This window comes from Hyla sarda, chromosome 2, assembly GCF_029499605.1.
Source record: "Hyla sarda isolate aHylSar1 chromosome 2, aHylSar1.hap1, whole genome shotgun sequence".
Lineage (NCBI taxonomy): Eukaryota > Metazoa > Chordata > Amphibia > Anura > Hylidae > Hyla > Hyla sarda.
In genome coordinates, this window is record NC_079190.1 from 236131385 (window position 1) to 236157518 (window position 26134).

Below are 26134 nucleotides of genomic sequence, written 5' to 3' on the forward strand. Positions count from 1 at the left end.
GGGGTACTCCAGTGCTTGGACATCTTATCCCCTATCCAAAGGATAGGGTATAAGATGCCTGAATGCGCGGGTCCTGCTGCTGGGGACCCCCGTTATCATCAGCCCCCAGAGTATGTTCGCTCCGGGTCTGATGACTGATGACAGCTGTCACGTCCCCTCCCATTGGCTTGCATTGAGCGGGCAGAGCGTGACATCACAATACTCCGGCCCCGTGATCGGCAGTCATCAGACCCGGAGCGAACATGCTCCGGGGGCTGATGGTAACTGGGTGCTGCATGAAAGATCACGGGGGTCCCCAGCGGCAGGACCCTTGCGATCAGGCATCTTATCCCCTATCCATTGGATAGGGGATAAGATGTCTTAGTGCCAGAGTACCCCTTTAAGGACCACGGGTTTTTCCACTTTTGTTTTTTCCTCATCACTTTCTAAAAATCATAACATTTTGATTTTACCACCTACCTACCTATATGAGGGCTTATTTTTTGCACCACCAATTGTACCTTTCCTAGCGTCCCTCAGCAGCACAATATGGGGTGTCTCCGCCCCTGTGAGCCAATAGGACCTGGGATTTTTTAATGAAAATAAAAAAATGCATAAGGACCTCCCTTAAGGGCTATATAATCGCCCTGCTCACACCAAGACAGTGAGTTTTTTTCTGTCCTGATGTTAGCACGGTCGCTCCAGTGCTCCCAGTTTCTTTCCTTAAAGGAGTACTCTGGTGCAGAGTATTCCTGCTCCGTTCTGCCCGGGCTGCAAAATAAATGAAAATGAACCATCACTCACCTCCCTGGGTTCCCGCGGAGCATCACTACAGCTGTCCGGTCCTCCGGTCCATCCTCTTCATACTTCCGGGTGTAACGAAGCGTCACATGGCGCTCAGCCTATCGCCGGCCTCCGCGATGTTATGCCTCGGCCGGAGATAGGCTTAGCGCCATGTGACGCTTCGTTACACCCGGAAGTATGAAGGAGATGCACCGGAGGACCGAACAGCTGTAGTGGCGCTCCGCGGGAACCCAGGGAGGTGAGTGATGGTTCATTTTCATTTATTTTGCAGCCCGGGCAGAACGGAGCAGGAATAATCTGCACTAGAGTACTCCTTTAATCAGTGTTTCTTTCCCTCAACAGGATTTTTATTAATAGGATTGCGCTGCTTACCGAGTCCCTGGACGCCGCTTAGCTGTACATCTTCTCCGGTGCAAGGCGCCATTTTCCTGTAGCCAGTCATGTTGTAGCCCTACTTCCGGTTTCTAGGAGTTGCTGGCTGGTCGTGGCTCCGGGCAGCGGGCTCCATTTTCTTGTAGTTCTTTTCCAAGAAGGTGGCGCCGCCTCAATTCCGGCAACCCGGAAGCGTTAATTCTGCAGCGTTTTTCCTCGCTATGGGGGAGTTAAAACCTGGGGAGTATTTTTATAGTTATTGTGCTGGAGCATAGGGATTCAAACTGGGGGAAGAATATAATCCTCAGATTACTTACAGGAAGTTGGGCCATGACCCGGAAGTGGGTGTGGCTTAACTTTTGGAGCATATTTAAACTCCCTCTGTTTCTTGGCTCATTCTCTTGGAGCCATAGTGTGGTGGTACTGTGTGCTGTTGTATGAATAGTGAATGCTCTATCTGTATACTGCTTTCTAAGAGTGTATTCCTTTCTGAAACGTAGGTTAGGTTCCTATTGGTCCAATTTTTTTCCTATACTTGTTATAGATTTTTTATATGTAGATATGTTATTTTTTTCTAGATGTCCTCTATGGAGTCCGGAGGATCAGGAGGGCGTAGAGAGCCCCATGGGAAATCCTCACACAAGCGGAAACATCTAGAGTGCAGTTCCTGTAGAGTCCCGCTTCCTGATGGGTATGACTACCCTATCTGCACTTCCTGCCATCCCAGACTTCCACCAAATCAGGAACCATCTATGCAGGATATGTTTTTGTGGGTGAAGGATTTTGTTTTTGATTCCATTAAGGAATTTAAGGACTCCCTGGCTGTTGCCCCACCTGCCAGTAAAAAACCTAGGAAAAGTGATACCTTGATCCTTGTCCATTCCAATGAGGAACTCAGAGTCTTGGATGAGACCAGATCATCAACTTCTGAGGAGGAAGAACTGCAGGGAAAGACGCATTTTCCTGCAGATAAATTTCCAAGGTTTATTAGAGCAGTGCAGTCTGAAGGTGCAGCAGCTGAGGATGGTGAGGTCCCGTCCACATCTAAGGGGCCCAGCGTGTTTTCTGTCAGTGAGTCAGTTTCAGAACTCATGAAAGACGAATGGGTTGATCCTGAGAAGGCACCTGTTCTTAATAAAAGATTTAAGACTTTATATCCTCTCCAATGGATCGCCGTATGGAGGTCACACTCAGACGATCCTATACAGCATCATCCAGCCAGTGTGCTGTGGGTAACGCTTCTTATGAGGTAATAAGTGCAATGAAGTCCTGGATCTCTAGAGTACAGGACGATATAGATCTCTGGGGTCAGTAGAAGTGACATTCTCAGGTCCTTCAAGTATATTAATCTTGGTATGGATTATTTACAAGACTCCAACCATCAACAGATGAGGTTAGCAGCCCGTAATATGGCCTTGTCCTCGGCGGCCAGAAGAGCCCTTTGGTTAAGACCTTGGCCTGCGGACAGCCACTCCAAATATATTTTGTGTAATATGTAATTTAACCCGGGCAGACTGTTTGGTCCGGGCTTGGACATCATTATGGAGGAGCTGTCGAATAAAAAAAGGAAAGAATCTGCCATTATCAGATAGGTCCTTTTGAGGCCGCTATGGTCAATCAAGAAGAGATCGCTCTCCACAGAGGACCATACAGCAGAGAGGATCTGGTCGAGGCAGGAGTTCCTCCTCATCAAGAAGAGGCTCTTCCAGAGCTACAGGCTCAAAAAAGTCGGAGTTCTGACTCAAACGGCACTCCAGTAGGAGGCCGACTTCTGTTTTTTCTTCCAGCCTGGCAGGCTTTAATAAAAGATTTTTGGGTATTGAGAATTGTAGAAAATGGTTATTTCCTCCCCCTTATGTCACCCTCCAGAAAGGTTTCTAAGATCTACAATCCTAAAGACTCCAAAACAGAAGATTCTGGAGAAATCTATCTTAGAACTCATTGCAGGTGCTGCAGTAGAGGCAGTTCCTCTAAAAGAGAGAGGCCGAGGAGTTTACTCTCCTGTTTTTCTTGTTCCAAAACCAGGAGGAAAGTGGAGGCTCATCATAGACCTCAGATACCTGAATCGGTTCATAATAAAAAGCAAGTTTCGTATGGAAACTATAAAGTCGGTCAAGACCATTTTGCACAAAGACGATTACATGGCATCACTAGACCTCAAGGATGCCTACTTTCACATACCGATTTATCCGGGTCACATAAAGTTTCTCAGGATAGCAGTCTTCATCAAAGGAGTACTTCACCATCTACAATTCTGAGTCCTTCCCTTTGGGATCTCAACAGCCCCATTTGTATTCACAAAGGTGGTATCCTCCATGATGGCGGTCCTCAGGGTTCAGGGTATAGAAGTGATACCCTACCTGGACGATTGGCTAATTATAGCCAGGACTCAGGAAGAACTTTGTCTCCATACCACCATAACTCTGGAATTACTCCAGAATTTAGGTTGGCTAATAAATTTCCAGAAGTCCCATCTAATACCCTCTAGGGTGATAACCTTCTTAGGTTTTCAGGTGGACTCCCACAATATGACAATCTACTTGTCACCAGCAAGGAAGGACAGGATATCCAGGGGATGTCAATTCCTTCAAACACATCGCAAAGTGTCCCTGAAGACCCTGATGAGATTTTTAGGTCTCCTATCCTCCTCAGCGGAAGGCTGTCCCATGGGCTCTATGGCACATGAGATCTCTCCAAGCAGAGATTCTTCTGGCCTGGGACAGAAGGATTTCCTCCCTGGATACTCTTCTCACTATTTCTCCCAAAGCTCGCACATCCCTACAGTGGTGGGCCATTCCCCAAGACAGAATGTCTCTTATAGAACCTCCATGGTTACTGTTGACACCAGACGCCTCAGGGTTGGGCTGGGGTGCCCACCTACTGGGAAGAAAAATAGCTGGCAAATGGAGTCTAGAAGAACTACCTCTCTCATCCAACATCAAGGAGTTGAGGGCAATATACTACGCACTTCTGCACTTTGCCCCCCTTCTGCAGGGGAAAGCTGTCAGGGTGAGATCAGACAACATGTCGGCTGTCTATTATATAAACAAGCAGAGAGGAACAAGATCTACTCTACTACTTCAAGAAGTAGCAAAGATCTTTCAGTGGGCAGAGGCTCGGATTCTCAGATTTTCCGCAGTCCATATAAGAGGGGTTCACAACACCCTTGCGGATCGTCTAAGCAGGGATTTGACGATACCTGGAGAATGGGCCCTGAGTCAGCAAATTTTTCTTCAACTCATAGACCACTGGGGCCTTCCAGAAGTCGACTTAATGGCCACGCGATTCAACCGCAAACTCGACCGATTTTGTTCCCTGTATCCGGCAGACAATCCGTCTTGGATAGATGCAATGACGATCCCTTGGAATTTCAGACTGGCCTACATCTTCCCAACAACTTCCATGATACCCAGGGTATTAATGAAGATCAGACAGGATCAGGCCTCGGTAATAGCCATCATTCCCTTTTGGCCCAAAAGATCCTGGTTCTCCCAACTCATTCGGATAAGCAAAGGGGATTATTGGAGACTTCCCCTCAAGCAGAATCTAGTGTCTCAGGGCACTCAACTCTGTCACAACCTCCCAACACTCAGTCTGACTGCATGGAGGTTGATAGGTCCTTATTGAGAACCAGAGGGTTTTCAGACCGTATACTTGATACGCTATCTCACTCTAGGAGTGAGTCGACAAACAGGACCTACGCCAGAATTAGAAGAGTCTTCCTTACATGGTGTGATGAAAAGAAGATTGATTCCTCTTCTCCCTCTATACCAGCAATTTTGGAATTTCTGCAGGATAGATTCGATAAAGGACTATCACCTATTTCTATCAGAGTCCAGCTAGCTGCTCTCTCTGCAGCTCTCCAAAAGCGTCTTATTCAGGAACCAGTCGTAAAAGCCTTCATTAAAGCCATCACTAGAATTCGTCCTAGAACTGAGAAACCTGTCGCTTCATGGGATCTGGCGTTGGTCTTGCAACAGCTCTGTGCTCAACCCTTTGAACCCTTGGAGCAGGTGGAACTTAGGTTCCTCACTCTAAGGCTAGGTTCAGACTACGGAATCTCCGGGCAGAAAATTTCCGCCCGGAAATTCCGAGTGCGGCCAGTGCTGACTGAATCAGTCGGCGCTAGAACCGCGCGGACACTGCAGTCTCTTGCGTTCACAAATTCCACTTCACAAATTCCGAAGTGTGAATTTGTGAACGGAAACCTATTCACTACACTATACATTTTAGCAAGCGGAATTTCCGCCTGCAATTTCAAAGAGGAATTGCAGGCGTAAATTCCGTAGTCTGAACCTAGCCTAAAAGTAACCTTACTATTGGCGTTCACTACTGCAAAAAGGGTCAGTGAACTTCAGGCCTTAGCTTCTACCGAACCATACACCTCTTTCTTACCGGGAAAGGTCCTTCTGAGATTTCTTCCTGCTTTTTTTTCCAAAAGTTGCTTCCTTTGCAAATATTAATCAGGTTATTTCCCAACCAGAATTTTCTCCTGAGCCGGGATCCTCTCAGAGGGACCTTACTTACCTAGATATGGTAAGATGTTTAAAAATGTATCTAGATAGAACTAGATCCTTCAGAAGAGCTGAAAATCTTCTTGTCTTATATCAGGGGTCAAGGAAAGGTGCTAAGGCATCTAAACATTCCATTTCCAGATGGATCTGTGAATGCATACGATTATGCTATTCCTCTGGAGGCTTAGCTGCGCCAGAGTTCACTAGAGCACACTCCACTAGGTCTATCTCTACCTCTTGGGCTGAACGGAATTCTGTACCGCTGGAACTAATTTGTCAGTCGGCAACTTGGAGTTCTCCTTTGACTTTTTTAAAACATTATAGAGTAGATTCTATTTTGTCTAGCGAAACTTTTTTTCAACCGTTTTGAATTCTGCAAGGCAGGAGAGCCCTCCCTAGAGGTCATTCTTGCTCAATCACCATATTGTGCTGCTGAGGGATGCTAGGGAAGACTAAATTTAGTAAGTTAATTTGTTTTCCCTTAGTCTCCTCAGCAGCACAAGCTTCCCTCCCTTTCTTAGTTTTGTTAGTCTATACGTTATAATTTACTCACTGTCTTGGTGTGAGCAGGGTGATTATATAGCCCTTAAGGGAGGTCCTTATGCATTTTTTTATTTTAATTCATTAAAAAATCCCAGGTCCTATTGGCTCACAGGGGCGGAGACACACCATATTGTGCTGCTGAGGAGACTAAGGGAAAACAAATTAACTTACTAAATATAGTCTTGTAATGACTTCAATTATTTCACCACAAAATTTATGGCGAACCCAGAAAAAAAAAATATTTGTGAGACAAAATAGGAAAAAGAAAGCCATTTTGTGACTTTTGGGGGATTCTAATTCTACGCAGTGCACTTTTTATAAAAATGACACCATATATTTATTCTATAGGTCCATACGGTTACAATGATACCCAATTTATATAGGTTTTTCTTTATTTTACTACTTTTTGATCACTTTTTATAAATTTTTTTAGGGTTTACAAAGTGACCAAAGATATGCAATTTTGGACGTTGGAATTTTTTTTTACATGTACACCATTGACCGTGCAGTTTAATTAACATTATATTTTTATAGTTTGGACATTTACACATATGGCGATACCACATATGTTTATTTTTATTTACATTTTTTTTTTATGGGAAAAGGGTGATTCAAACTTATTTAGGAAGGGGTTAAATTACATTTGACTTTTTTTTTATTACTATTTTTACACTTTTTTTTTTTTAGCCCACATAGGGGACTATTACTTGCAATCCTTTGATTATATACACTGTTCAATGCTATGCCATAGCATAGCATTGATCAGTGTAATCTGTGCTCGATTGCTCAAACCGGGATGTCAGGCTTGGGGCAATCAGACGACGACGACTGGACAGCATGGAGCAAAGTAAGGCACCTCCAGCTGTCCTATCAGCTGTTCGGGAAGCCGCGGCGGTCCCAAACAGCTACGCTGAGCTAACCGGTTTTAGACAGTTGATCGTGGCATCTAAAGGGTTAATACTAAAAACTGTATACGGTTTAATACGGTTTTTTCACCCAGACCAAAAACCGTGGTGGGCTACGGTTTTGGGTACGGGAAAAAAAAACTGGACAAAAAACTGTACAAGACGCAAAACGGATGCAAAATGATGCATCATTTGACATACGGTTTTCACATTGAAAACATATACTGGAACTGTATTGCAAAAACGTGATGTGAATGCAACCTTAGATAGATGCTCCCAGTAGATAGGCACCCCCCCCCCCCTATTAGGTATAAGCTCCTATAAGTAGTTTCCCTAATAGATCCTCTTAAAAAAAAATTCCCCCTAAAATTGATAGTATTTTTATACTAGTATTTGTATGCATTTCTGTTATGTTTATTCTTTGCCCATTAGGTCTGTTTTGCCTTTGTTTGGCTTATACTTGCAAACTATTACCCCCTCCCTCCCACTGCTCTAAGGCCAGGTCTTCTTTATTCTCCACTCTGGGGCGGCAAGTCCTGCAGAGAAGCAAAAATGAGGCTGACCGTTAAGCAGTTCTCTCATTATTATATTTTATTCCTTGTCAATAGGATAAGTGATCACCTATCTAGTTGTCCAGTGGGGGGTGTAATCTGACTGCTGGGAGCTCAAGATCAGGAGAACAGAGATCAATTGTCCTAAGTGCATCCTAAATAAACAAAGGAATGAGGAATTTAATAAAGAATATGGAAAGGGTTTTCTTGTGGGTATTTTGTCCCGTCTAAAGATGAGGGAAGTTAGTGATTCGATTCGTCACAAACTTCTCGGCTCGACAGTTGATGCCTTTATCCTGCATAAATTAATTCAGCTTTCAGGTGCTCCGGTGGGCTGGAAAAGGTGGATACAGTCCTAAAAGAGTCTCCTAGGACTGTATCCATCTTTCCCAGCCCACTGAAGCACCTGAAATATAAACTCATTTTTGCAGGATAAAGTCAGCTAATGCAGACCCCAGAAGCTCATTACAAATCGAATCACGGCTCATCTCTAGTCTAGCCTTAGGGGGTCAATTTCACAACTATGGTACATCACTACAAAAGCAAGATAAAAAAAATAAAACACACCTACTACACATAACTAACCATAAATCATCTCTCTCCCCCCCCCCCCCCCCCCCCCCAAAAAAAAAAAAAACCCTATAGAGCCGCGTTTCCCAACCAGATGCTGGGAGTTGTAGTTTTGTAACAGCTAGAGGCTCCCTCGTTGGGAAACACTGTAATAGACAGTAAAAGGAGAGATGACCGAGCACAGTCTACAGTATACAATAGACAAGGGGCTACACTAGTGGTCTTCAAACTGTGGCCCTCCAGATGTTACAAAACTACAATTCCCAGCATGCCTGGACAGCCGTTGGCTGTCCAGGCATGCTGGGAGTTGTAGTTTTGCAACATCTGGAGGGCCACAGTTTGAAGACCGCTGGGCTACACCATCGTCAACTGTATCTCCTGTCAACCTAAATGTAAACACGTGACGACTGAATCGTGCAGAGACGGCGCCCACACTTCCCGCGTATTTATACCCCGCCACAAACTGTACATTCAGCCAATCAAATTCCGCCTCTCACAGCAATTAGACCTAAAATGTTGTACAGTGATTGGTCCAATGAAAGCGGGACGTCTATTGGATGAGAGGCGGGATGTGTTAGACCCGGGAAGAATTGTATGGCGCTGCTCGGTTCCGGAATACGTCCTAATACAGTGAGCGGGACAGTACACACGTTCGTGCAAGGTATGACACCCTCAGGCCGGCTCCTGTCAGTCATCACTGTGCCCCCTCCAATACCAGTGTTACCTGCGCACGTAACGAGTAGACTAAGGCACAGCTGGTTGGCTGTACTCTACACCATAGTTTCCCACCCAGTGTGCTTCCAGCTGTTGCAAAACTACTGCACCCAGCATGCCTAGACAGCCAAAGACTGTCCAGGCATGCTGATTGTTGCAGTTTTGCAACAGCTGGAGGCACACTGGGTGGGAAACACTGTTTTACACTGAGGGCTTATCGTCAAAAGGTTACTTTATTGGGTATACAGCCATGGCAGTGTCCTTTTATAATGCTACAGTGGGGCCATCTCTCTAGCCATACTGAGATCCGTCATGCAGGTTATAGCAGCCTGCATATACACACTTGCCCCTGCAGTTACCACAGCAGACATGTCCATGACTTATGTTCCCAGGGACCCCTATGAAATGAGGTAGGGAACAGTAGACCACCTTTTGTACCTGGCTTTTGTGTCCCCTCTATGTTTTTAGTTATTTACAGTGGTGTGGGTGATGGGCACTCTCTAATAGAAGTAAAATGGAAAAGTGGCCCATCTCAGATTTCATCCACTGCTATTACCCCTCCAGTGTTGCTCCTAGTTCAATACATACATTAAGGCCGAATTTACATGGCAGAATTTCTGCACTGAATTCTGCATGAATTTATAGTCAATACACTTCAATGAGCCTATGCTGTCCCATTCACACAGCAGAATTTCTGCTGCAGGAATTCCATTGAAGTGAATGGACTATTAATTCATTCAGGAGTCACACTTAAAATCAAAGTGGAAGACCACACTACAGGATGATCCAACTTTGATGTAATGTCCTTAAAACAAGTCAAAATGAGGCTCAGTAGTGTGTGTGGCCACCACGTGCCCGTATGACCTCCCTACAATGTCTGGCGATGCTCCTGATGAGGTGGCGGATGGTCTCTTGAGCGATGACCTCCCAGACCTGGACTAAAGCATCCGCCAACTCCTGAACAGTCTGTGGTGCAATGTGACCTTGGTGGATGGAGCGAGACATGATGTCCCAGATGTGCTAAACGTGGCCTAAAAACACATCTCTTCAGACAGGCCTATAACAGTCTCTAATTGGCCCCAACATATTCCCACACCTCTTGTTTGAATATTTATTGTGTAATATTATGTCTGATACTTGTCTTTGTTTGTACCCCATAATTGTAAGCGCTGCGGAATCTGTAGGCGCTATATAAATAAATAAATAAATAAATAAATAACTGTGCTCAATCAGATTCAGGTCTGGGGAACGGGCGGGCCAGTCCATAGCATCAATACCTTCCTCTTGCAGGAAATGCTGACCCACTCCAGCCACATGAGGTCTAGCATTGTCTTGCATTAGGAGGAACCCAGGGCCAACCGCACCAGCATATGGTCTCACAAGGGGTCTGAGGATCTCATCTCAGTACCTAATGGCAGTCAGGCTACCTCTGGCAAGCACATGGAGGTCTGTGCGCCCCCCCCCCCCAAAGAAATGCCACCCCACACCATTACTGACCCACCGCCAAACCGGTCATGCTGGAGGACATTGCGGTTAGCAGAATGTTCTCCACGGCGTCTCCAGACTCGTCACGTGCTCAGTTGTAACCTGCTGTAACCTGGAGCACAGTGCACCAGTGGCGAATTTGCCAATCTTGGTGTTCTCTTGGTGTATGCACAACCCTCACCCATGGACGTCGGGCCCTCATGGAGTCTGTTTCTGACCCTTTGAGTGAACACATGCACATTTGTGGCCTGCCGGAGGTCATTTTGCAGGGCTCTGGCAGTGCTCCTTGCACAAAGGCAGAGGTAGTGGTCCTGCTGCTGGGTTGTTCTCCTCCACGTCTCCTGATGTACTGGCCTGTCTCCTGGTATCCTCCATGCTCTGGACACTACGCTGACAGACGCACCAAACCGTTTTGCCACAACTCGCATTGATGTGCCATCCTGGATGAGCTGCACTACCTGAGCCACTTGTGTGGGTTGTAGACTCCGTCTCATGGTACCACTAGAGTGAAAGCACCATCAGCATTCAAAAGTGACCATCACATCAGCCAAGCAGCATAGGAACTGAGAAGTGGTCTGTGTTCACCACCTGCAGAATCGCTCCTTTATTGGGGGTGTCTTCAAGCTTGAGCAATCGACCACCTATAACACTGATCAATGCAAAGCTATGGCTTTGCAGGGATCAATGTAAAAGATCAGTGTGTGCAGTGTTATAGGTCCCTATGGGAGCTATAGCACTGCAAAAAAAAAGTGAAAAAAAAAAAGTTAATAAAGGTCATTTAACCCCTTCCCTAATAAAAGTTTGAATCAACAAAAAAAAAAGTGTAAATAAAAATAAATGTCCGAATTATAAAAATATATCATCAATAAAAGCGCACGGTCAATGGCGTACCCACTAAAAAATTCAAAAGTCCAAAATAGCGTATTTTTGGTCACTTTTTATATCATGGAAAAATGAATAAAAAGCAATCAAAAAGTCTGATCAATACATAAATGGTACCGCTAAAAACTTCATATCATGGCGCAAAAAATTAGCCCTCATACCGGCCTTTAGGTGGAAAAATAAAAAAAATTATAGGGGTCAGAAGATGAGAATTTTTTATGTATACCTTTTCCTGCATGTAGTTATGATTTTTTTTTTTTTTTTTCAGAAGTCAAAATCAAACCTATATAAGTAGGGTATCCTTGTAATCGTATGGACCTACAGAATAAAGATAAGGTGTCATTTTTTCAGAAAAATGCACTGCGTAGAAACGGAAGCCCCCAAAAATGACAAAATAAAATTTTTTCTTCAATATTGTCGCACAATGAATTTTTCCGTTTCGCTGTGGATTTTTTGGTAAAATGAGTCTCACTGAAAAGTAGAATTGGTGGCGCAAAAAATAAGCCATCATATGGAATTTTATGTGCAAAATTGAAAGCGTTATGATTTTTAGAAGGTGATGAGGAAAAAATGAAAATGCAAAAATGGAAAAACGCTGAGTCCTTAAGGGGTGAAGTGTTCCCTTAATTTTTTTAAGCAGTGTGTATATAGTGATTTTTATTTTACTACTAATGTTATGCAATAATCCTGAAATCTTGCAGCTCTGGTACTGACCATTGAGCGTAATACTAAGCTGATACTTTCTGTTCTGTACAGATCACTTCCCAGTGGTGCCCTCCTTATCATCACAGACTGGAGTACAGTGGAAGGTGACACCTGTAGAAAAAACATAAGAGAGAATCTTCACAACAGGTGATGGTCCGTGCTTAGCCTCCCCCTCTCTGCACAATGACCTAGGCAGATGTTACAGAGCATGCCTAGAAAACCCTTCCATTCTAGTGAATAGGGTATGCTCTATTCTGTTGTTGCTTATGTCCATGGGAGTTGCTATAAAACATATGTCTAAATGCTGTTAAAATATAAGTTCAGGCATGACAGCTGCCCTTCCAAAATAATGTATTAAAGAAGAAATCCAGTGGTAGGCAACTTATCCCCTATCTGCAGGTCCTCCGAGATCTCCCGCCCTGGCTCGGTCCAAGCTCAGCTTCCGTAAGTGATGTTTTTCACTCAGCACTGACGCTGGTCAAAACAAACCCCCTCCACTTATTTCTACGCAAACGCTGTTTCTCTCCCATAGAAATGAATAGAGAGGGCGTTTTTCTACTACGTCAGTGCTGGGTGCGACTGTCAACCTAGCGATGCAGAGGCGGGGCCCCGTAAGGGAGATTGCAGGGTACCAGCGGTCAGACCCCCCCCCCGCTATCTAACACTTATCCCCTATGCTGTGGATAGGGCATAAGTTGTCTACCACTGGATTTCTTCTTTAGACATGAAATAACAAAGTTAGGTTGGGTTCACATCACGTTTTCTCCCATACGGGACCGCATACGGCAGGGGCAGCTGAAAACTTGCGCTCCCGTATGCCTTTATATGCGGTCCCGTATAATTCATTTCAATGAGCTGACCAGAGTGAAACGCTGACTCCGGTCGACTCATTTTTGCCCCGTATGCACCTAAAATCTGTTTGCACCTAAAATCGTGGTCGACTACGATTTTAGGTCCGATGGAAAACCGCATACGGGGCAAAAATGAGCCGACCGGAGTCAGCGTTTCACTCCGGTCAGCTCATTGAAATGAATTATACGGGAGCGCAAGTTTTCAGCTCCCCCTGCCGTATGCGGTCCTGTATGGCACAAAACGTGATGTGAACCCAGTCTTACAATCAATACGTAAATAGAAAGTTGTTTCAGTATCTGTCTGTAATGTGTAAAATGAATATAGGTGACATTTATTCACATATAAGATGTACACAAAAGATCTTAGAGTTATGCCATGCCTATCTGAGAAAAAAAAACAAGCAAACAGTGCTCAACACCCATAGGCTTCAATGGAAAGGAACAGAGGTCACAAGCCTCCTGTTTTCCCAATAAGAACAGATGCCATATGTGAAACATTTATGGGGTATCCTGTAGATATGCCATAACTCTTTATGATGGGGAATATCCTGTTGAATTATCGCACATTGATCTAAAGGCTAAGGAAAGTTTTACAGTGATGCTTAAGTGGCGAGTGGTGCAGGTAATACAGGTTGGTTGTTTTACTTTGTTTTCCTGAATTCATGACAGGATCCTTTTCTAGTTGTTACGTTTTTTCTTTTCTTTTTTTCTTACCCTTATAGATAAAATGTCATCTACATTTTCGGAATATACAATTGGTGGAGTGAAGATTCTGTTCCCATGCAGGGCATATCCTTCCCAGCTGGCTATGATGAATTCAGTAAGTACTTTGGTTGTTAATACAATAGTAATTACATATTCTATATTGCTTCTTCACTCACCTGTGGTAAACTGACATGGATCTACAAGAAATAGTGTAGATTTGTTTGAGTTTTTTTTTTATTTGTTTTTAATTTTCAAATTTGTTTTTTTTTTGGGAGGATTAACCATTACACAAAAGAGGGTGTCTCCCCACTAAAACAAAAAACAAAAAAATAAACTTTTTTTTGACCGCACCTGTCTTTTCCACCTACTCCAACCTGCAGGTAGAGGCTTATAGTGCCGTTGACACTCATAACCGATTTTTAACCTGTTCCGCCACTTTGCCCTAAAATTTAAATATGCAAATAAGGTGGTTTGGATCCCCAGCCCCGAGTGCACTGTGACATCCGGCTTGCATGTTTCATGTTCACACCCTCTTCATGCCTATTTATGTTCCTCCCCTGTGAGAACTTTCTCCCGAACAGATAGATCTGACATACTGTTGGCTAAGGCTGGGTTCCCATTATGTTTTCCCCCATACGGGATCGCATACGGCAGGGGGAGCTAAAACCTCACGCTCCCGTATGCCTTTCTATGCGCTCCCGTATGTAATTCATTTCAATGAGCCAACCGCAGTAAAACTTTAAGTCCGGTCGGCTCATTTTTGCCCCGTATGCGCTTTTACAACCGATTCTAGGTGTGGGAAAAAAGCAAACACGGGACAAAAATGAGCCGACCGGACCGAATGTTTCACTGCGGTTGGCTCATTGAAATGAATTACGTACGAGAGCGCATAGAAAGGCATACGGGAGCGCAAGTTTTTAGCTCTCCCCTGCCGTATGCGCTCCCATATGAGGGAAAACGTAATGGGAACCCAGCCTAACAGTGACAAATGCTTTTGGCGTAAGCAACGTCACTGAGCCAACATTATGTAAGAGATCTCGCAGGTGACGAACATGTTGAGGCTGGAAGAGGACTTTAACATATGACATGCGGGCCAGATGTCACAGTGCACTCAGGGCTAGGGCACAGGTTAGCGTGGATGGCGCTGATGATTACATCTGTGTTAAAAATGTCTATTATTAGAGGTGTATTTCTGATGGATCCTACCTTTGTCTGGAGGTTGAGGGCTCCCAACCTTCTCAGGCCTTCTTTTAGCTGCTGAAGGTGGTTGAAAATGGGCCATAGGTGGGGCCTGCATCTGTGAGACATTTATGGCATAAATGGTCAAATGGGACTACCCATTTAAATTTAACACTTTATCGAAGAAGCCATTTTTTTAACCCTTAGTTCACAGCACTTTTTTCATTTTTTAATCTCCCCATTTTTTTTTAAGCCATAACAAAAAAGGGCAGGAGGAAAAAAAAAAATGTTTAGGGGTTGAGAGGTACTTTTCAACAGCATGATTGTATAAGGCTACATTCACATCATGATTTTGCCATACTGTTTTGAATAAAACATTTTTTTAAATGTTTTCCTGAAAAACTGACAGCTGTATGCAATTGTGTGCTCAAACAATTTGCATTGACTGCAATGTTAAACAAACTGTATATGTTTTTTCTAAAAGACAACCCTTCGTAAAAAATTTAACAAAAAAAAATAAAAAGCACAGAACAGGATACAAAACTGGTAGACTACAGTTTTGTGCATGTGAAAATCATGCCGAAAAACTGTACAAAAACCTGATACATCTTTTTATGTAAGCTTTTTTATGGGTGTTCAATGTATAAGGCTAGCAATATGGTTGTATCTTATTTTAAAATAAAAAAAACGGATAGTAATACAGGCAAATTTGTGATATAAATGCACACGCATAATGTTTCCATAACTTTATTTTTTTTTTTGCTTAACACCTTCTTTGGTACTTAACCCTTTAAGGACACAAGGCGTACAGGTACGCCCTGATTTTCTGGTATGCCCGTGGGAATTCCGTTCCCCGCCGAAATCATTCAGCAGGCACCCCGTGCAAACCCCTGGCGGGGGGGGGGTTGTGTCATTGACTGTCCAGGCATGCTCTTGGCTTTGCAACAGCTAGAGGCACCCTGTTTGGGAAGCACTGCTGTAGGGATTTTTGGTATCAGAGGCATGTGTAATTCTTGCATCCGGGTCCGTCCCTATGCAAATCCCTAATTTAGGCCTAAAATGCGCATGGCGCTCTCTCACTTCAGAGCCCTGTTGTATTTCAAGGCCACATATGGAGAAATAGCTTTACAAATTTTGAGGGGCTTTTTCTCCTTTTACCCCTAAGGGAAAGGAAAAGTTGGGGTCTACATCAGCCTGTTAGTGTAAAATGTTTTTTTTTTTTTTTTACACTAACATACTGGTGTTGCCCCATACTTTAAAATTTTCACAAGCGGTAAAAGGAAAAAAATACCCCCAAAATTTGTAACGCAATTTCTCCTGAGTGCGGAAATACCCCATTTGTGGGCGTAAAGTGCACTGCGGGCGCACAACAAGGCTCAGGAGTGAGAGTGCACTATGTACATTTGAGGCCTAAATTGGGTATTTGCACAGGGGTGGCTGATTTTACAGCGGCTCTGACATAAACACAAAAAAATAAATGTGACCTTATTTTGTAAACTACACCCCTCACAGAATGTAACAAGGGGTATTGTGAGTAGGGATCGACCGATTATCGGTATGGCCGATATTATCGGCCGATAATCCCGATTTTGGGCATTATCGGTATCGGCAATTACCTAGTCGATAATGCCCGCACCGCGATTCACCGCACCGCGACCGACCCACCCCCCGACCCACCGCACCGCGTCGCACCCCCCACCGTAGTGCTGGGCGGTATACCGGTATGGATTTTTGCCCATATCGCTATACCAGTCGGGCCCCTCCCCCACCCTCTGAGTCAATAAAAAAAAATTAAACTTACCCGTAATGGGGGTGGTCCGGGCCATCCATCCTTCCTGTAGTGTCCGGCGGCATTCCGGGTGGAGGGTGAACCGGTCCGGGCTGTCCTTCTCCGGGGGTAATCTTCTCCACTCCGGGCAGGCTCCGGCCTAGTACGCTGCATAGACGCCGCTACGCCGTGACGTCAGGTGCGTCGCTGCGCACGGGCGTCACTGCGCAGCGGCGTCTATGCTGCGTTACTAGGCCAGAGCCTGCCCGGAGTGGAGAAGATGACCCCCAGAGAAGGACAGCACGGACCGGTTCACCCTCCACCCGGAATGCCTCCGGACACTACAGGAAGGAAGGATGGCCCTGACCACCCTGACAGGTAGGGGGAGAGAAGCGGGTTGCGGCGGCCTATGGCACCGCAAAGCCACTGCAGTGCATTGATTTAAAGCGCCCGCTTTAAATCAATGATCTGCAGCGGTGTCGCGGGGGGATAAATAGTCGATAACTTATACCGGAATATCGGTATAAGTTATCGGCTATCGGCCCTAACCTCCACCGATTATCGGTATCGGCCCTAAAAAAAAAAACGATATCGGTCGATCCCTAATTGTGAGCCTTAACATCCCACAGGTGTTTGACGAATTTTCGTTAAAGTTGGATGGGAATATGAAGAAAAAAGTCACTAAAATGCTGGTGTGACCCTAAATCTTTCATTTTCAGAAGGGAAAATTGGGGAAAAAAGTCACCCAAACTTGTAACCCCATTTCTTCTGATTATGGAAATATATGTGGATGTAAAGTGCTCCGCGGGCAAACTACAATGCTCAGGAGAGAGGGAGCGCCATTGGGCTTTAAGAGAAAGAATGTATCAGGAATTGAAGGCCATGTGTGTTTACAAAGCCTCCATGGTGCCAGACCAGTGTACCCCACCTCATGTGACCCCATTTTGGAGACTAAACCCCTCATGTAATGTAATAAGGGGTGCAGTGAGCATTTACACCCCACAGGTGTTTAAAACAGTGGTCCGTGAAAATGAAAAAATTTAATTTTTATTTGCACAGCCCACTGTTCCAAAGATCTGTCTAACACCAGTGGTGTGTAAATGCTCACTGCACCTCTTGTGAACGGTGTAGTTTCCAAATAGGGTCACATGTGGGGGGTCCACTGTTCTGGCACCATGGGGGCTTTGTAAACGCACATGGCCCTTGACTTTCACTCCAAACAAATTCTCTCTCCAAAAGCTCAATGGCGCTCCTTCCCTTCTGAGCATTGTAGTTCACCTTCAGAGCACTTTACATTCACATATGGGGTCTTTCCATTACCACAGAAGAACTGGTTTTACAAATGTTGGGAGGCTTTTTTCTCCTATTATGCCCTGTGAAAAAGAGAAATTTTCATTTTTATGTCCAAATTTAGCAGAAATTTGTAAAGGCTCACTTTTTTTTTTTTGCTGTTCTGGCACCATAGGGGCTTCCTAAATGCGACATACACCCAAGAACCATTTCAGGAAAATTTGCTTTCCAAAAGTCAAATGTGACTACTTCTTCTCTTCTGAGCATTGTAGTGCACCTTCAGAGCACTTTATGTCTACACATGTGGTATTCCCATACTCAGAAGAGTTGAGATTACAAATTTTGGGGGGCATTTTCTCCTATTACCCCTTGCAAAAATGTAGTTTGGGGAAAAAATTGCATTTTATAGAACATCATTTACACATCCGACTTTACTGCAAAGTCGTCAAACACCTGTGGGGTGTTAAGGCTCACTGTACCCCTTATGTCCCTTGAGGGGTGTAGTTTTCAAAATAGTATGCCATGTTTTTTTGCTGTCCTGGCACCATAGGGGCTTCCTAAATGTGACATGCCCCCCAAACACCATTTCAGCAAAATTCACTCTCCAAAATCCCATTGTCGCTCCTTCCCTTCTGAGCCCTCTACTGTGCCCACCGAACACTTGACATACACATATGAGGTATTTCCTTACTCGAGAGAAATTGGGTTACAAATTTTGGAGGGATTGCTCTCCTTCTAAAAATTCAAAAGCTGGGTCTACAAGAACACGTGAGTGTAAAAAAAAAAGAGGATTTTGAATTTTCTCCTTTGCTGCTATTCCTGTGAAACACCTAAAGGGTTAACAAACTTTCTGAATGTCCTATTGTATACTTTAAGAGGTGCAGTTTTTATAATGGGGTCATTTATGGGGTATTTCTAATATGAAGGCCCTTAAAATCCACTTCAAAACTTAACTGGTCCCTGAAAAATTCCAATTTAGAAAATTTTGTGGAAAATTGCTGCTGAACTTTGAAGCCCTCTGATATCTTCCAAAAGTATAAACATGTCAACTTTATGATGCAAACATAAAGTAGACACATTCTATATGTGAATCAATATATCATGTATTTGGGATTTAAGTTTCAAATAAAAAATATGCAACATTTTCGAATTTTTCATAAAACTTACCTCTAACATAAAGTAGTATATTTCACGAAAAAACATTCTCTGAATCAGAATGAAAAGTAAAAGCATCCCAGAGTTAACGTGAAAATGGGCTTGGTACATAAGGAGTTAAGGGTCGTGGGCATACCTGTAAGCCCTGGTAATGTTACCGGTGTTTGAAGCGTGCTCGCAAGTTGAGCACGCTTCATACCCCGTGGGTCCCGACTGCTATTAATGCCGGGCATCACCGATCGGGCTGATGCCTGGCATTAACCATATAAAATGCAGCCGCCACGTGCGTAAATGTCCAAACTATTAAAATTTAAGGTTGGTTAAACCGCACCACGTACACGTAACAAAAGAAAATAAATAAAGTCCAAAAGTGCAAATTCTTGCTCACCTCATATGCCCTAAAAAATTAAGAAAAAGCAATTAAAGTTCCATCAACATAAAAATGGCACCAATAAAAACTAGACAGTGGCGCAAAAAATGAGCCCTCAGATAGCCCTGTATGCGGAAAAATAAAGTTTAGAGGGTTCAGAAGATGACAATTTTAAACATGCTGATTTTGGTGCATGTAGTTATAATTTTTTTTAATTAGTAAAATAAAACCTACATACATAAATTGGGTATCCTTGTAACATATGGACCTACAGAATAAAGATAAGGTGTCATTTTTACAGAAAAGTACACTTCGTAGAAACGAAAGCCCCCAAAACTTACAAAATGGTGTGTTGTGGTTTTATTTTTTTTTTCATCCCACAAATGTTTTTGTTTTGCAGCAGATTTTGGTATAAAATAAGTGATGTTATTACAAAGTACAATTGGTGACTCAAAAAACAAGCCCTTATATGGGTTAAAAATTTTGAGTTATGATTTTTAGAAGGGGATTGGGATTCATGGTGTGGGTGTGGGGGGGATGGGGGATAAGTTCAGAGCACTACAGATCTCCTTTAAGTGGTTAACATGGGTTTTGGAAAAACAGCAATTCTTCATTATTACAGTATCAATGCATGCCATAAATAACCTGATTGGATACAGTTTCACTTATGGCATAGGCTGATAAAGAGGTGTTTAGATTACGTATAAACCACCAATCATCTGTTCTCAGCTATAATACATTGCAATATATCTACTGCTGGCTGCATAGTTTGTACAACATAATATTGAAGGCAGATTATAGGAATCCTGTTCTTTTTGTGTTTTTTTGTATATGATGGCATTTAGGGTCGACCTGGATTTATTTATTTTTATTTTATTTCCAGATTATGAGAGGACTGAACTGCAGGCAACATTGTTTGTTGGAAAGTCCTACTGGGAGTGGGAAAAGTTTGGCCTTATTGTGCTCAGCTCTTGCATGGCAGCAGTCTCAGTATGGTGAGCAATTTTATTTTCCATATAATGACGCACATTTATTATTCACTTTTTTTGCCTGTTTTGGAGTAAATAATATAGCTTTTTTTTCTGCAAAACAGTTGCACAATGCTTCTGCAATTTTTACTTTCTTACCATTATTTTAAATAGCAGATGAAAGTTAGCCAATTTTTTAAAGCTTTGTCAGTTTGGTTGTGGAGGCTATTGTACTATGCTCAGCGAAGTTCTGTGCGCTAGCGCTTTTCTGCATGAGTCTTCACTGAGCCTTGTACGGAGAACCCCTTTAATGAAACTTTTTGATCACTTTCTATTAGTTTATTTTTTTTTCTGATATATGAAGTGACCAAAAAAATTGACTCTGCGCTTTAATAGTATATTTTAAGTTTTACATGTGTTTATTTTTGTTAACGTTATTTTATTAACAAAAAGAGAAAACAATGAATTATACTAACCAATAATTTATTTTCTGGGTGTTTCCACAACAGTGCCACTAAAATCAACTCCTGATTGGAACAGGAAAAACAAGGTTAAATTCCCCTCCCCTTAAAGGAGTACTCCAGTGCGCACTTTTTTCCTTTTATCCCGTCCGGGCTGCAAAATAAAAGAAAACACACTTTCTCTTACCTGCCAACGAGCCCCCGTAGCTCCGGTACAGGTGTTCGGTCCCCGGGCTGTATTCTTCTTACTTCCTGTTAGCCCGGCACGTCACACGGAGCTTCAGCCAATCACCGGCCGAGGCGGGACATCGCTGCGGCCGGTATTACTAGCAGCGGGTTTCACGCTGCGGGAAACCTGCTGTGAGTTACACTACCATTGATTTGAATGGGTCCGCAATAGTGTCAGATTTGCTGTCTGTCCACGGACCCATTTAAATCAATGCTAGCGTAACTCGCAGCGGGTTTCCCGTAGCGGGAAACTCGCTGCTAGCTACTAGCATATGTCACCATATGTCACCAAACTAGACTTTTAGTATATTATTCCTTATGTTATTATAAGACACTCTGCTATTTACTTGCTGTTAATGGTTTAACTTTTACATGTTTTTAATGTGATTGAAAAAACAGCCACTAGGTGGCTCTGTTCTGTTTCCAGACCGGGTACTCCGGTGGAAATTATTTTTTTTTTTTTAAATCAACTGGTACCAGAAAGTTAAACAGACTTGTACATGACTTCTATTAAAATATCTTTATCCTTTTAGTACTTTTTAGCAACTGTATGCTACAGAGAAAATTCTTTTCTTTTTGAATTTCTTTTTTGTCTTGTCCACACTGCTCTCTGCTGACACCTGATGCCCGTATCAGGAACTGTCCAGAGCAGGAGAAAATCCTCATAGCAAACCTATTCTACTCTGGACAGTTCCTGACACAGACAGAGGTGTCAGCAGAGAGCAATATGAACAAGACAAATTATTATTATTTTTTTTAAAGCAAAGAATTTCCTCTCTAGCATACAGCTGCTAATAAGTACCGGAAATATAAAGATTTTTTAATAGAATAAATTTACAAATCTGTTTAACTTTCTAGCACTAGTTAATAAAAAAAAAAAAAAAAAAAAAAAGTTTTCCACCAGAGTACCCCTTTAATTCTGTCACCACCCAGACTTACAGAAATCCAAGCTCAGGAAGTGCGTGCCGTGCATGGCGAGTCACTGCTCTTGTAGGCTCCAGTGATGTCGCCCCTGCTGGGGAACGCCCACTTTCTCCTGCCGGGAGCTCACACAATGTGAGCAAGGGGAAAGGTATGATACAGAACTTTTTAAAGCTCGGAATTTTTTTTTTAGGGCAGGAGGGGTGTTAGTAGTAGTTAGTGAATATAATCTGAGTTAGTTTAGAAAATATGGCTTGACAGGTACTTTTTAAGAACACCACACCAAGAAAACCAAAAGGGTGGGATATATGGGTGCTGTCGTGGAGACTCCCGGAAATGAATTTTCGGTGAGTATAATTCAGTTTCCCCCATCGTCTCTCCGACAGCACCTCTGAGAAATACCAAAGATAAGATTAGGGAGGGACAACTGCACTATGGACTTTGCATCCAAAGGCCATATCCTCATTAGACATAATATCAATTCTATAATGTTTAGAAAAGGTATGAAGACTCTTCCAGGTAGCAGCCTTGCATATCTGCTCTACCAAGGCTCTTGCCCTCTCTGCCCAGGAAGAGAAGACTGCTCTAGTAGAGTGGGCTTTCATCTGAAGAGGTGGGGATTTATCTCTGGCTAAATAGCCCTCAGAAATTGCTGTTTTAATCCATCTGGCTACTGAACTCTTACCTTCTTACCTTTATTAGGACCAGCAAATTGAACAAACAGATTTTTATCCTTTTTCCACTGAATAGTTCTGTCTATATATTTCGGAGAACAGCTCTTCTAACATATAGAAGACTATAAGATCGTTCCAGGTCATTTTTAGGATTGGAGCAGAAGGACGTAATCACAATGAGGGGCATTTACTAATCTTTTACTATGTAGTCTGTTTTTTACCCTGTTTTTTTCTACTTCATTTTTGACTGTGCGACAAATTTACTAAATTGTTGCACGGCATTAATAAATTTGGCACACATAGGCAAAAGTGGGAAATTTACTTCATGTAGTAGAAAAAATAGTCTGTTACAATATTAATTGGTTCCAGGAAAACCATTGTATGTTGAGACCATAACTCTATGGAAACGTGGTACTTGGTTCTAAAGGCACCAAAATATCATCCAAAATAGGAAAAAGTGACAAAGAAAAATAAGTAGATAACTAATAACTAATAAAAATAGGGGGACCCTATGCGTTTTTTTAATATATTTAATTATTTATTTAAAAAAAAAAAAAACGCATAGGGTCCCCCCTATTTTCTTTCTCAGCCAAATACCAACCAAACAGTAACAGCCTGACGTTCCCAGGGTGGGCGAGGACCATTGTTACTGGCCCTCCCCAGCCTAAATAACGCCAGCCTGTTACCGCTTAGGCCCAGGAGCGCCATTTTTGACGCTCCAGGCCTGTTGGTACCGGCTCTTCCCGGCACCCCTGTGGCGTTGGGTACCGGGGTAATAATAGGGGGTTAGCGCTAGCTGTTTTTGTGGCTAGCGCTAAGCCCAGGTTAGTAATGGACTCTGTCTATAAGACAGCTTCCACTACTAAGCCTGTCTAGTAAAGTAAGAAAAAAACACAACAGGTTTTAAAAAATTTTTATTACAAAAAACACTCCCCCACAAGCCCTCGTTAACCATTTTATTAAAATCAAACAAAGAAAAACGCTGGTCATCGAAGTAGTCCACCTAATCCGAAGGAGTCCACAGGATGCACGGATCTGAAATGAGAAGAAAACAAAAAAAATGGGTTAGTACATTTATTATCACCTGCTCACACATCTCCCGCCCCGCACGACTACAACTGCCAGCATGCCCTTACAGTAAGGACATGCTGGGAGTTGTAGTTGTGTGGTGCAGGAGATGTGTGGGCAAGTGACAAGCTTGTCCCCTGCCCCCAGCTGCAGGACTACAACTCCCAGCATGCCCTTACAGTAAGGTGGGGCGGAGGCCGGGCACAGTGTTTCCCAACCTGGGACTTGTAGTTTTGCAACATCTGGAGGCACCCTGGTTGGGAAACACTGTTTTAGGCCAGTGTTTCCCAACCAGGGTGCCTCCAGATGTTGCAAAACTACAAGCCCCAGAATGCCTGGACAGTCAAAGGCTGTCCAGGCATGCTGGGATTTGTAGTCTTGCAACATCTGTAGGCAACCTGGTTGGGAAACACTGGCCTAAAACAGTGTTTCCCAACCAGGGTGCCTCCAGATGTTGCAAGACTACAACTCCCAGCATGCCTGGACAGCCAAAGGCTGTCTAGGCATGCTGGGAGTTGTAGTTTTGCAACATCTGTAGGCAACCTGGTTGGGAAACACTGGCCTAAAACAGTGTTTCCCAACCAGGGTGCCTCCAGATGTTGCAAAACTACAAGTCCCAGCATGCCTGGACAGTCAAAGGCTGTCCAGGCATGCTGGGAGTTGTAGTCTTGCAACATCTGGAGGCACCCTGGTTGGGAAACACTGTTTTAGGCCAGTGTTTCCCAACTGTTTTAGGCCAGTGTTTCCCAACAAGGGTGCCTCCAGCTGTTGCAAAACTACAACTCCCAGCATGCCTGGACAGCCAAAGGGTGTCCAGGCATGCTGGGAGTTGTAGTCTTGCAACATTTGGAGGCACCCTGGTTGGGAAGCTTGCGCAACTTACCGGCTTCCGTAGGATCCAGCGCTGCACGACACTGCCGCGCGACGATCTCCGTCAGCGATCGTCGCTGGAGCCTCGGAAGGGTAAGTGAATGTTTTCGCCGGTCCCCTTCAGCTGTTTAGTTTTGCAACAGCTGGAGGACTACAGTTTACAGACCACACACCAGTGGTCTGCAAACTGTGGCCCGCCAGCTGTTGCAAAACTACAACACCCAGCATGCCCTGACAGCCAAAGCCTATGGCTCTCAGGGCAGGAGCCCGGGCTGACATTACAGTGCAGCCGCCCGGGCTCCTCATACGGTCTCCCCGCTACCCCCACCCCCTTGTCTCCCGCCCAGGCTCCTCATACGGCCTTCCCGCTACCCCCCCCCCCCCCCCATTGTCTCCCGCCCGGGCTCCTCATACGGTCTCCCCGCTACCCCCCCCCCCCCTTGTCTCCCGCCCACGCCGCTCAGCTCCCGCTGCTACAAGACTACAACTCCCAGCGTGTCCTCACTGTAAGGGCATGCTGGGACTTGTAGTCTTGCAACAGCAGACAGATGGGAGTTGTGTGGCGCTGGCAGGTGAGAGGGGGGATATAAATCACTGTAGTGTCCCGGTAGCGCAGTGAGGGTAGCGGGGAGAAAGTATGTCGAAGCCTGGGCGGCAGTAGCTTTTCCTGCTCCATGTTGGAGCTGGAGTAAATTTAGTCAATTTTTATGGCCGTTGCGACAGTTTATTGCGCAACTGCGACTGTCTCAGTTAATAAATTCCTGACCACTGCAAGTAAAAACTGAAAACTTGCGTAAATTAAGTGGGAAAAAAAAATTGACTTTCTAGCTCTTGCTAGGGAAAGTCGCACAATTTATAGGGTAGGCGCAATTGCGACAATTTTGCGCCAAAAATAGTCAGAAAAAAATGACTAAACCCCTTAGTAAATGCCCCTCAATATCCTGGGATCTATGAAGGAAGATACAACTTAAGGCAAAAAATTTGGATCAAGTTTAACCCCTTAAGGACTCAGGGTTTTTACGTTTTTGCACTTTCGTTTTTTCCTCCTTACCTTTTAAAAATCATAACCCTTTCAATTTTCCACCTAAAAACCCATATTATGGCTTATTTTTTGCGTCGCCAATTCTACTTTGCAGTGACATTAGTCATTTTACCCAAAAATGCACGGCGAAACGGAAAAAAAAATCATTGTGCGACAAAATCGAAAAAAAAAAACGCCATTTTGTAACTTTTGGGGCTTCCGTTTCTAGGCAGTGCATATTTTGGTAAAAATTACACCTTATCATTATTCTGTAGGTCCATACGGTTAAAATGATACCCTACTTATTTAGGTTTGATTTTGTCGCACTGCTGGAAAAAATCATAACTACATGCAGGAAAATTTATACGTTTAAAAATGTCATCTTCTGACCCCTATAACTTTTTTATTTTTCCACGTACAGGGCGGTATGAGAACTCATTTTTTGCGCCGTGATCTGAAGTTTTTATCGGTATGATTTTTGTTTTGATCGGACTTTTTGATCACTTTTTATTCATTTTTTAATGTTATAAAAAGTGACCAAAAATGCGCTCTTTTGGACTTTGGAATTTTTTTGCGCGTAC

At 43.7% G+C, this 26134-nt stretch overlaps 1 protein-coding gene and 1 long non-coding RNA gene across 2 annotated transcripts in view; one reads left to right on the top strand and one right to left on the bottom strand.

Moving 5' to 3' along the window:
- Positions 1-7515: 7515 nt before the first annotated feature.
- LOC130355885 (uncharacterized) lies at positions 7516-8892 on the bottom strand. Its single transcript, XR_008888689.1, has 3 exons — positions 8747-8892; positions 7739-7823; positions 7516-7653 (listed from the first exon to the last, which is right to left on the bottom strand). It is a non-coding gene; the product is annotated as an uncharacterized LOC130355885 (long non-coding RNA).
- The window catches only part of BRIP1 (BRCA1 interacting helicase 1), a 494893-nt gene continuing 477519 nt past the window's right edge, over positions 8761-26134 (top strand). Inside the window, exons 1-4 of the mRNA XM_056556700.1 lie at positions 8761-8899; positions 12076-12171; positions 13598-13695; positions 20226-20337. Coding sequence (XP_056412675.1) covers positions 13603-13695; positions 20226-20337 — 205 coding nt within the window. The 5' untranslated portion in view covers positions 8761-8899; positions 12076-12171; positions 13598-13602. The remainder of the gene's footprint in view (positions 8900-12075; positions 12172-13597; positions 13696-20225; positions 20338-26134) is intronic.